Here is a 12,993-nt window from a genome sequence, read left to right on the forward strand (position 1 = left end):
TAGAACTGATGCGGCGGTGGCTTCAAAGGTTTATCCAGGATTTCGATTTTTTTAGGCCTGGGGGGCGGGGGGGGGGGGTGTTGGGAGGCTAGTGGGGCGTGTAGAAACCCCAGGGCGAAGTGCTCGTGGTTGTGGAAACTTTTTTTTTTTTTTTTTTGGGGGGGGGGGGGTATGTCGAAATTCTTCTGGGGGTGTTGGGGGTGTGTAAATCCCTTGGTGACTTTCTCTTATCTTTGACGGAGGTTTAGATTTAGTAATGTTCCGTGACTGGGCAACTAGCGCCACCCCTCGACCACCGCGGGAAACGTAGAATGTTTTGCTTTTGCCTGCCACCGCGTAGGACGTGGTCGAATGTAGAGGGTAGAAAATTTGCCAAAACCCTAAAAATGCATTGTAGCAGAAACGCTCGTAATGTATTGCAGCAGAACAGAAATTTGTGGGACGAGCGATTCTGTAAGCACACATATCAAGGACGTTGCAGTCCTTAGTACCACTGCAATTCGGACATTGAGTTAATAGGCAACGGATAAAATAGACTAGAGGATAATGAAATGGGCAAAAATGAAATTTAGAAATGTCTGCCAACCTTTTCTACTTAGCAGGTGCCTGTTCACAAAAAAAAAAAAAAAAGGCAAAGCAGCAGCAGGTACGCCCTATCGTAGGTGGTGGCTATGACGCTACAGGGAAAGCTTACGCTATGTGTATCGGTCTTATGTAGATGATGTAACCATTTTTATTTGTTACTCTTTTAAGGAATTCGAGGCGACGTTAATGTATGCGTAAATTACCGCCTCCACCGTGAATGGCTATGTGGTGTCGCTAATGAGAGGTATAGCGATCGACTGAAGGGGGTCCACTACCAGCATGTCCCAGAGGCCTAAAGTTCCATTGCCAGTGCAGGCCGTCGGGCTATTTATCAGCAGCTCAGTTCTAAAATAGATCTAGTGCCCGTTCATTCATCGCCGTTGTTAGAATAGATGATCGGTAACCTGCCAAAAGGAACCCTCGCTTCCTTCCACGGCCATGAGCCTGGACAATGCCGCCAGTGAGATTGCCTGAGACCTCCTTTTGGCGTGTTTGTTTTCCTGTGGGTGTGTTCCCGCAGACAACTTCGGTGCTACTGTGTAACTCTTGGTATCACGGGAGGGCGGATACGAACATCGGCGGCAACGCCCTCCCTCCTCACCGTTAGCTATATTGTCTTCTTGAGGACAAGAATAACAACTTCAGCTCGAAATGAAGTAACTGGAGTACGCTGTTCAAGGTCCTTGAATTCAGCAACATTTGCGAAGTCGGCCACCGAGAAGAGTTAGTAATTAAAACAGGACTTTTATTTTTATGAAATAGGACTATATGAAACTATCGTTGCGAATGAAAACGCAACACCAAAAAAATCGATGCCATACTCGAGATAGCAGTAGCGTCTTGATGCTGCCATTTCGACTTGACTTTTAGGTGCCCCTTATTTTTATGTGGATTTACTGTCGTCATTTCTGTCTTCGTTGGGCTTCCCGGTTGATTGTACGGAGCCTTATACGGACCAAAATGTTTCAAACAGCCTCCGTGCGTCGGTCTATGCGTACGAAGGAATGTCTTGATTTGAATTCTTTTGAATTCACAGTGGCAAGGCTTATCATTACAAAGAGGAGAAGCTACTGCCTCGCTATACGAAGACCACAGTGGGACACAAAGCGCCACCCTGCGGCATGCCTTCAGATTTAGAAAAGCTATGCGGGCCATGATAGCCGAAATGCTCCCGCTGACCGCTGTTACGACATAAATTGCCAGAAGAGTGGAACCAACCCATTGCGCAGCCCTAACTTGATAGGAGGATGAGAGGAAGAATTCACTCTGTCGGCAGTTCACGAAGTAAACCAACTCACATCAGCAGTCTGCTTCGCTACTCGCTGTAGTGAAGCTCGAAAGAAGCGGCGTTTTTGTGCGAAAGCATTACACGACTCGGTGGTCCAAAAATCCGGCCTCGTTGCCGGCGTCGTAACCGAGAGATGGCAGACAAAATGGCCGACGGTGCTGAAAGTATAAAGTAATGCGATTGAGTTGAAAGAAAAGAGTAAGTGTGGTCCTGCATGGGTGTCTAACCCGTGGCGTTGGGATTGCGAGACGGGAACGCATCCCCAGTGCCGCTACGGCCAGACGGCTCTTGCTGTCCTAAGGAGGGCATAGCAAATGTGGTTTTCGACCTAGAAAAGTTAGCTAGAGACACACGCTGGAGCGTGCATGAGTAATTTGAGCATTTTAGTTACAGGCGTATCAATTAGGCATGTAGCGAAGTTCCGGCTGATTGCACTCGTTGCTTGGCGATACGAACGCGGGTATGCCCTGGCCCCATGTCACGGCTTACGTGACGATTTGAGCTCTAAAGTCGTCAACCCGTACCCGCAGCTTTACGCACAACGAATTTTACGTTGCTTGGCGCGTCGTAAAGCTCAATGTAACTGCTACACAGCTTTAAGCCTGCATATGCATTTAACAAGAGAGATTGGACGTGGCTCTTAGTTATGGTAACGCAAAGAAGAAGAAAAAGATGCAAAGCAGAAAGGCTGACGACGCTTATGATGAAGATGATAATGATAACGACAATCATCAACATCATCATCTTATCATGTGAATGTGTTGTGGCCTCACCAATTGGACCTCTAAACACGTGCCGTTACAGCTAATGGGGAGGATGTGGCGTCCCTGTACGCGCCACGCTCCACCTTTTTCCGCTGCCTCATTCCACGGCGCAGCAGTCACCACAGCTTTAGGGCGATATAGCGGCACCAAGAACATTGGCACGTCCGTTCGGCAACTGTATACCACTTCTTTCTCATTTACTACATCATAATGAGTGCCTAAATGCCCTCGTAAGTTTTGCTTCGTTTTGTTAAGAATATTCGTGCATACACGTATGTCTGTGCGCGTGTAGGCACGTTCGCAAGCCTCACTACATCTTCAGCATCTTGAAGTGGCGTCTGTTATTATACGCCTCAGCTGTAGTCCTGGAAGGGCCAAGGTAGAAATCAATATGCGAAGACCGCGTGTTTAGCTGTAAAGCAACACGTAGTCGAAATGCATGCCCTAAGCATTTATTGTGCTCTAAATATTGTGAAACTATATGACAGCATGCAAGTAGGTGTTCTTGCGATACAAGTAATCCTGTTTCTCGTTGGTAGTGATTTGTTGCGTCTTGACGGCTATATAACTTTCATGCAATACAACAACCCACGTTGCGAAGAAAAGTATTTGAGGTTGCTTACACGATCGGTCAGTTTCAATTGGTTGAATGCGTGCGTGCATTGTACTCAATTCGACGGGAAACGATTTTAAACGTAAGATTTCACCGAAACGACAATGACCACAGACAGAGTGACATTTTTTTAATGTTTCATGACTGCATCGTAATCCACTTCGGCCTCTCTGGTACGTTTTAGAACTGGCCACAACCCGGTAAGGAAAAACAAAGGGAAAACAAGCGTATGCTTATGCGATTCGTATTGAACAATGGCACGTCAATCAGTTCTTCAGGAGGAATAACGTACTAAAAGAAAAATGCAAATAACTTCATATCTTCTGGGGCTTCCAAGTTCTAGCACAGCCGTGTGCGCAACCAATTCAAGGAATATCGCTGCGTTAATGTTACTTCCCGTGGCGATCACATAGTTTGAACGATAACTCCCCATGCCAATTGAGGGTCATTTACTTTTGGTTATTTCAGTCAGGAGCCGCTACAAGCCCCGGAAAGCTAAAATCAGGCGAAGTAGGCAAGTGCGTGCAAGTCCTCCTTGGCGTGCGAGAAAAACCTCAAAGCAACGTTTTCGCCGTGGTGCTTTTCTGACTGTCCGTGTGCTACTCCTTCCTCTGCAGCCAGGAAAATGGCGCGCAGGTCAGATGAAGCCACCGCCAAGCTCAGTGTAACATGCTAGCTGACTGCGATTCTTGCAGGTCTGTGCCAGCCGAATGATTTGTTCGATTTGACGACGCGTTTCTCTCAGCCCACCCGTCCGGGGAGCGTCGCTGCTTCACTGCTCCCCTTCCTCCTTCTTCTCCACGTTGTTGTCTTCCGACTCGAGCCAGTAGGTCGTCATGACGCCCTTTCCCTGTGAGGAAAAAGAAAGAAAATAAAAAAGACTGTGGTTGATTCCTCGGTCATAGGAATCGGTAAAGCACGAAAGGGACATGTGCAGCGAAATCCGCAGCTGAGCATGATTTGCGGGTCGGCGGCTGTCTTGTGGGTATGCTTGGCTAGCGGCGTTCTGCTGGCGCGTAGCTTCGGCAAAGGTGTTCTGTCGTCATTTCCGTGACGGATGCCACGTCAGTGGAATCTCGGAGTATCGCGGCATAAAACACTTTCTTGTTAAAATATAAAACCCGAAAAGCAACCCTATGTATGACATACTCTTTGGTACTAAAGGTTGCTTTCTTGCAAGAAGACCCTGTGTGCAGGAGTGCACCATTTACAGGCCGCTTGCTTCGTTGTACTGCCGTCACTTCCGTGACGGGTATGAGGTCGGGAAAATCATCGTGTATCCAGAAATAACACACTTTCGTGTTAAAAAAATTAATGATATATGTAGTGGTGGGTCGTTAGGAATGCGTGAAAATCTTTCTTCTCCCTCGCGAATTCGAGGCTCTGTCCTATGCGCACGCCGTACCCCAGCCTTAGGAGTCCATAATACGGAGTTTCTCTCCCGCGCCTCGTACGCCGTGCCAACAGTGCTTTTCAGTATAATGCTATGTTCAGACTTCCGACGCAAAAGCCAAAGCGTGATCTATGGACGTAAAAAACGGCCTGTCATGCAGTTAGGTTGGTTGAGACGTGAAATGACGTCATACTTTAAAGTTATTACGACAGTTGCTGCAACAGTCTGAACTCGGTCTAACCATCTCAGTAATCAGGGTTTGCCCGCTTTAGCAGTGGCATTGGCCGCCTGCCACTCCTTTTGTGGTCCGCAGTATCAGTATTTCGTCCCCGTCATTCCCATCCCACCCTCTATTGCCGCCTGTTCGGCCCTGCAGTGAATGAACACTCCACTTTACAACCGGTGACGGGACGCGTCGAGACACTGTGCGACGGGAGCATCTGGCCGAAAAAGGGGCGAGCTGTTTTTCGACTTGACGTTTTCGTATACGACTGGGTCCGCAGCGGTGCGAACGCAGCGCCACCGCAGCCAATGCCGTCGCTGGCTCAGTTGTCATCATTGCTCTTGCACGCTCTGTTCTTTTGTCGCCTTGCGCCTATGGGGATCGATGGCAAATATGATTGCAAAATGCCCGGTCTACAGTTCACGCGAAAAAAAAGAAACGAATGCGCATTGTTCTTGTAAGCTGGGCCTCTCCTCTACGTTTTTTTCTCTTTACTTCAAAGCAGGGGCTATTGTACGCGTTCAATGCGCGCACTACAACCACCGGGAAAGAATTTACGAAAGTACCAAAGTGAAAGGTTCACTTACTTCCAAGGACAGCGCAGCCTAATTATTCCACGTTTGCAGCTTAGACTTAACGCTTTCCTTAGCTGCACGTCCCATGGCTCTCGCTAAGGAATTTCACTCGTGTTGGAACCGAATAATACTAAAGAGCCTGCTTCAAGAATTGCCCGTAATCCTCCCCTGATATTTTGTTTTTGATCCTCCGAGTTTCAGGGAGAGTTGCGAAGAGAGAAAGTTGCGACACATAAAAGCATGCTTAGCCATGTAGCTTTAGTTCTCCGTATACTAAAGCCCGAGATTAAAATGACAGCCAAAGTATACGTTTGTTTTTTTCCTGCCTAAACTAATTAGGTGAGCTAGGCAAGGTAGCAGCTTCTCTGGATTTTATGTGCTCGTCATTCTTTGTTTTTTTTTTTCTTCGAGCCGGCTTTGATGTGAAGGACTTGACTCTGTTTTAGGTGCCGACTGCGGAAAGTGATCACGCTCGGAGTCAGCTTGAAGTTCTCACCTTTACTTGTACCTCGCCTCTTAGGGTGAGATGGAAGTTCCCGAAGAGGTCGAGTAGCTCCTTTGCCTTAGAGCTCACGTGGATCTTGAGTGCTGTTAAAAATTTCCACACAAACAAAAAATCACCAATATGCCGGGAACATCGGGCACAAAGTAGCCCAATGTCAGAACGGGCGCATGTGGAGGGAAAGTTGTTCGATATGCTTTATAGTACGAGGCATAATCGGCAGTCGCTTCAAGGCGCTGGTCACGGGTACTCCGGCGAGTGTGTGCGTCACAACTACGACAACGCCGGCCTATCGTAAAGGCACGTTCCTCCACAGCGCCAAGCGCGTGGAACTTCTCGTTTCATCTACGCGTGAATTGAGCGCGTCATGTGATCGATTACCTTCATTTTTGCTGGATAGCTAACGGCGGCTATATGAAATCGCTGTTATTTGGGAGAGCTTCTGATGGCTTTGCAGCATTTTTGCAGCTTTCAATAGCCTGATTGTGAAAAAAGTCCCGGCAAAACTTACGCTCGCCGGTCGTCTCCATGCGTGAGGCCGTGTTTACTGTGTCTCCAAACAGGCAGTACTTAGGCATTTTCAGTCCCACCACGCCGGCTACGCATGGCCCTGCGTAGGCAGAAAAAAAGGCAGAAAGACATACACACGAATGAAAACTGGATAACTTCAAATTGATCTCCAGGCGTGCAGCGGCCTTTGAGTCACTGGAAATCACTCAATGGGAATCGCAGATTAAACGAAACGGTGGACGCCAAAATCGTTTGTACTTTAGTAACGCCGCGCTAAGTAAACAAATTTTTTTCGCTGTAGATGCGGTATTGATAAACTACGCTCATTTTACTAGCCTTCCGGACTTTCTCAACGACTGCATTTGAGGACAAGCAGCGCCGAGGCCAAGGACTGAAGGTGAGAAAACTCAAGAGGCAAGACGTGAGGAGGGCTCGGTACGGAAACGCAGTTGTACTTATCTCCGCTTCCCGAGCTATGCTTGCCGCTGGCGCTATTTGCATGCAGGAAACGGACGGGGCAGGAAATGTCCACCGGACAGCGTGCGAAAACATTCCTAACTGAATTAGAGGGGGAGAGAGGGGGTGTGGACCAACCGTGGCTCGAATGCCGCATGAGTCTATGCGAGGGTACTGATCACGCTCGTGCCTTGCGGCTTCAATAGTCTACATACTTTTTACTGCACACCGACTTATCGGAGCCCTACTTCTGACAAGCCCTAAGGTATTGCGTGAGGCTGTCGTCACTAGTAGTGCCCAGCTAGTTATACGAACCCGTCAGCATTTGCCCCAGGCCTTTGCTGTTAGGTAAGCGATAGATTTACGTTCAATTAACAAAAGTGAGCGGACCCTTGTATCTCGACCATCTGCAACGCCATTCTTTGAAATCGCAATGCCAGGAACCATGGACGTCACTTTTGAAGCTTCTGTCGATGTTTAAGTTTGGGAAGCTAAGCTCGCTTTTGAACTGTACTTTGGTTGGTGCGAACAGCCCTATGCGAGCGGAAAGAATAAATAGCTCGCCTCTGGGATGCGGCTTTACTGTTCAGCTGAAAATTTATCAGTCCTCCAATCGCAATAAAAAAGCCATCAAACTAAATACGTACGACATATAATTACCCCACTTAACTACAGGGAACCTAAGGAAGGGCCTTGCATTGCAATGACATTGAGAGGGTGAAGCCTTTAAATATAGACGACGGGTTGGAAAGTGTAAATATAACACAAATTTCCACAAAAGTGCCATCTGCTTACACAACACGACTGCATAATAGGCTTAAAAGATCATACTATATTATAACGACCTCTAAAGAGCAGGCGGCTGGGGGGAAGCGCTCCTATGCTACCTGTGGCATCAAGGATTCTGGGACTGAAGACCTCGCCGCATACCTTTGTCTTAGCCTTACAGTAGCAGTACACAGGCTTGAAGCCAAGGCTTTGGGATCACCTGCTCCTGACGAAGGACAGAACGAAAGAACAAGTCCTCCAGGACCCGCGGTTATGAACCGAGCCTCACCGGAGTGTATGCCGATGCGGAGCTGCAGTTTCCTCTTGGGCAGGTGGCGAATCTTGAAGAACTGCAGCTGGTTGCGCAGCATGAGCGCCATTCGGGCGATCTCGCGGACGTGTTCGTTGCCGTTCCGTATAGGAAGACCCGACGCGACCAAGTACGCGTCTCCGATGGTTTCCACCTGTGCAAAAGACGGCGCTGTTCTAGCTCTGCTCCGACCACTTTTTGAGGACGGAATGTCAAAGCGGACCTTTCGAATATTGTTCAATTGGTAAATTCGCCGAAGTAGAGTACTGCCATGAGAAATATGGAGTAAAATGTATCCCGGGCTAGTAACCGGGGCGTGAGTATGAGAGCGAAGGAGTGCGGTCAGCATCATTGCGCATTTTCATAAGTCGTGAGTTTGTCATGGCGATGACCTTTGTAGCAGTAAACACCGAATTAAGGGAGTTCGTAATCATCGAAGAAAGCATTTCACGGCGTACACCAAGTTTTAAGAGGTTTATGGAGCTAAGGCTCCACGTATTTTTCACGTCCGGGAACAAATATCTCCGAGTCTCCATGTATCTTTGAAGCGAGAGGCGTTGCAAAAAGAACGCCCAGGTGTGTTTTCACCACCACGCGTTCACAACCGAAGTCACAAGTCGTTCAAAACATTTAATTCGACCTCATGCTTATACGTCTCATCACCTTGATATGCATCTTTAGTGGTGTAGTTATTAATATGTGCGATTTGCAAGATTAAAAAAATTGACCAGAAGTCAAGATTATACGCCTCATCACTTGGATATGCATTCTGGGCAGATTAGTCACCAGAAGGCACCATATGAAAGATCAGTAGAGTCAAAACAAAAGTGAGTGTGTAGGCAGGTGTCTTTCTTAGCGATCACCGCCGTCAGCGGTCAAAAAAAATTAACAGCAGAGTTGTTTAGCAGATTCACAGTCTCTACAAGACATCACTGCTAATGATACGCATAAATTTGGTAGCAGGTAGCAGACAACCAAGTAGCAGACAATCCTTCGCACTCTCCTACCCCACCGGAATCCAGCCCTACCTCTCTTCCTTGTTATCCACGCTTCCATCTTTAAGCCAGGAAATATATTCTGAAAAGGTACACACACGCGTCCCAATTCGGCTTGGGGCTGGGGTGGCTATCACACCTTCAGTCAGACGGACTTGGACACCCTCACCAGAAGACCCAGGAACTTGTCCCAAGTGTCCGGCTACGGTAGCTGAAGCTGATGTCAAGCATCTTCTGTGGATGTGCATGGGAACAACGTCAGCTCGGGGCAACGCGCTCAGAGTGTTTGGTCTTCGGTGGGATAAACCGGGTGACCTCAACCGCTGGTTGCAACAAGACTGCCACGGCAGATCGCAAATTAACTTTCCGCACGAAAGCGGAGTGCAGACCACTGCTATCGGGTTCCTGAGAAGCTGTGATTTTTTTACCCATTCTTTCTCTTGCTTTCCTACTTTCATTTCTCTTCCCATCTTTACACCTTCTTTCACATGCCGCATTGCGAAAACATGAAAAAAAGCTGTTTAGGCTGACCTGTCCGTCCGTCGCATCAAAAAGCCTCGAAGCCTCAAGAAAAAAATGCTGTTAGGGAGGTCTCCGGAACCGAACCCGGGACCTTCACGCCTAGAAACCGGCAACCTAACCACGGCAACCTAACACTGTCCACACAAAAGAATAGTATGCCCGTTGCAGGACTACTTCTATAGAATTCCTACTATTTAGAATTCCTATATATAGAATTCCTACTATATAGAATTCCTATAGAATTTCTACTTCTATAGAATTCCAGGCAAACTGTGTATGTGCGCCATGATTGCCTTGAGTTTGTGGCTGGAAAATTAGGAAGAGAGTAGTCTGCCTAGCACACAAACGCAATTGCTCTCGCGAAATCGACTCTGGCACCAGTCTTACCTTTCCTTAGTAACTAACTATTTTAAAAATGCTCACAGGAAAGACCCAGTCAGCGCAAAAACAATTGCTATAGCACCACTGGACTTTCTTATTTTTATTCTCCTTTGCCCGCAAAAGAGGAAGAGACATTAGGCCCATAACCTATCAGAAGAAGGCTAACTATAAATATCTTGTAAGTGATTTACCACACATAGGCAAGCCAGAGCTAAAAGATGTTCGATTATGAACAGCACACAGATATTAAGATTTTGTAAAATTAAGTAAACATAAATACGAGAGACAACTACCTATATTGCCCAATGAGGGTATGTTTGTTTACTTAACCGTAGCGGCATGAATAAGTCTAAAGTATATTCCGTAGGTACTGGTGTCTGTTCCACTCAAATGCTTCAAAGCTCTAACAATGTTTGTCTTCAGCGGCAGCTGTATCAAGGCGACTACCACAGTTTCGCGCTGTCTACCGTACGCTGCCAAAGGTCCCTGTAAAGGGTACTTTACTGGGAGACGATGGTCACTGACAGGAAAGCCAACTTCATGAAGGTGGACGTTATCGAAGCTTGATACGAAAACAAATTCGTCGGTAACTTAAAGGAGTACTACGAAAATTTGATGTTCTATTTTTATTGCTTTTATCGATGCTTAATGGTCTGGCGAACCCGAAACATCACTTTAAATACTTCAGCGCACGATAATTATTTACATTGAACGGCCTGAAAATCGTTTGTTTCAATTTACCGCGCTTTCAGCCCGAAAGGCGCATATCCTTCCTACTTGAATCCTTCCTGACCCGCCGCACTCAATTTGTTCATGCTAGTGGCTTTAACTCTTCTTTCAGCGAAGTGCCCTCTGGGGTCCCACAAGGATCCGTCCTTAGGCCCCTCCTATTTGTTATCTATATTAATGACGTTCCCTCGAATGTGGGCTCTAATATTCATTTGTTTGGAGACGATTGTGTGATTTTTCGTAAGATTAATAGTAGTGATGGCACTAGAATCCTTCAGTCTGATCTAACCACTGTTTCTAAAAGGTGCCAAACTTGGCTGATGGAATCAAACATTAACAAATGTAAGGTTATGCATGTATTCCGCAACCCTAGCCATCGATCAACTTACTACCTAAACAACATAGCTTTAGAACCAGTTACACCATATAAGTACCTTGGAGTGCACATTACAACTAACCTCAGCTGGTCAACACATATTGAACATATCATCAACAACGCTAAGAGCATGTTAGGGTATTTACGCCGCATTTTTTCTAGGGCCCCATCGTCACTAAAATTATCGTTTTACAAATCCTTAATACGCACCAGGTTAGAATATGCAGCATCGGTATGGGATCCAAGCCATGAAAATCTAATCGCTTCTCTCCAGCTTGTTCAAAATAATTCCGTTCGCTTTATCCTATCGAACTATAACCGTACTGCCAGCCTATCTCCAATGACAAGTAGCCTTTCCCTTCCCTCTTTATCATCACGCAGGAAACGTTTTCGGCTAACCATGCTGCACAAAATATATCAACATTCCACCCTGCGCAACGAACTTTTACCCCAACCACTGTAGATTTCTTATCGCATTGATCACCGTCACAAGTTGGGCATTAACTATTATCATACAACATCTGCCACTCAGTCATTCTTGCGGCGTTCATCCCGGGAATGGAACCACCTTCCAGCTGAAATTGCGAGTATCACTGATAACCAATTGTTCCGAGCTGCCCTAGCCAGTATTTTATATGCAGGAAGTATCTGATGTTTAACCTCTGTTTATGTGACGACATTGTTGCGATAATACTAATTTGTTTTGTCTTTCCTCTTCCTTTTTATGCACACCACGTTTTTGTAACCATGCTACCTCATTTTATGGTTTTTTGTACCACTCCACTCTGTACCGTAAAAACCCGCGTATAATACGAGGTTTTTTTCCAAATTTTACTATGTAAAATTTTTGCCTCGTATTATATGTGAATCCCAAAGTTTTCAGCCGAAAATTTGCACTTTCGGTTTCGGTTTCAGCGGAGGGTGCGCCTTCTTGCGGTGGCGTTAGCTGGCTGCTGCTTCTGTCAGCCGGCGCCATTTTGATTGTTTTGACCGTGCGAAGGATCGGCACGTTCCCCGCAACTCTATCACGATGTCGGGTGCACGAAGGCAGTATTCAACGGCAATAAAAAGAAAAGTTATTTTATGTGCCGAGACCATCAGTAATTGCGCCGCAGGACGGCAGTTCGGCGTCACCGAAGGCAGCATTCGCGGGTGGAGAAAGCAACTGGTGCTTGACTGGATAAAGTCTGTGTGGTGTCGGCGGCCTGGAGCACTGTTGGGGGTTCCCGTCAGCGCTCATGTTGGACGCCTTTCGCTGCCACCTGGACGATGCCGTGAATAAGTTGTTGCGCGAACCCCGCATCGAACTCATTGTCATTCCAGGAGGAATGACATCCCAGCTGCAACCGCTAGACGTTTGCATCAACAAGCCTTTCAAAGACTGCATCAGGTCCTGCTACCAAGAGTGGATGAGGTCAGGAGACCCGTAAGTGACAGCTACCGGATGGCTGACGCGGGCTTCTCCAGCAGTGCTTTGTGTCTGGATCGCGGATGCGTGGGCCAGCATCCCAGAGGAGCTCGTCAGTCGCTCTTTTAAGAAATGCGGCATCTCGAACGCCCTTGATGGCACTGAGGACCACTTTCTGTGGGAAGACATTTCCAACAAGGCGAATTCAGAAGACAGCGGCAGTGAACCTGACGATGACTGAACGGACGTCGGAAGACAGTGCCAGTGAAAACTGACAATGACTGAAGGATAACTGCAGTGCAAATAAATGTTTTCTGTGCTCTTTACTTCGTATTATATGCGGATGAAAACTTTTTTTTTCTGATTTTGCTGTCCCCGAATTACACCTCGTATTATACGCGGGTCCGTATTATACGCGGGTTTTTACGGTAATGCCTTTGGCCCTGAGGGTATAATAAATAAATAAATAAATAAATAAATAAATACATAAATAAATAAATAAATATGACAGAATCCCGGGATGAACATTGCGGAGTCCCCGCCGCGGTGGCTCAGTGGCTAAGGCGTCGCGCTGCTGAGCACGAGGTCGCGGGTT

The 12,993-nt window shown here is 46.9% G+C and overlaps 1 protein-coding gene across 1 annotated transcript in view; it reads right to left on the reverse strand.

Annotated features, from left to right (window-relative positions):
- Positions 1-3,163: 3,163 nt before the first annotated feature.
- LOC144180384 (atrial natriuretic peptide receptor 1-like) overlaps positions 3,164-12,993 on the reverse strand; it is a 44,757-nt gene continuing 34,927 nt past the window's right edge. The window contains exons 17-20 of the mRNA XM_077708745.1: positions 7,967-8,141; positions 6,455-6,553; positions 5,938-6,029; positions 3,164-4,100 (exon numbers count right to left, since the gene is read on the reverse strand). Coding sequence (XP_077564871.1) covers positions 4,023-4,100; positions 5,938-6,029; positions 6,455-6,553; positions 7,967-8,141 — 444 coding nt within the window. The 3' untranslated portion in view covers positions 3,164-4,022. The remainder of the gene's footprint in view (positions 4,101-5,937; positions 6,030-6,454; positions 6,554-7,966; positions 8,142-12,993) is intronic.

The sequence above is a fragment of the Haemaphysalis longicornis genome, unplaced genomic scaffold (genome assembly GCF_048455015.1).
Source record: "Haemaphysalis longicornis isolate Haplotype H1 unplaced genomic scaffold, Haemaphysalis longicornis Haplotype H1 scaffold_4, whole genome shotgun sequence".
In the NCBI taxonomy this organism is placed as follows: domain Eukaryota; kingdom Metazoa; phylum Arthropoda; class Arachnida; order Ixodida; family Ixodidae; genus Haemaphysalis; species Haemaphysalis longicornis.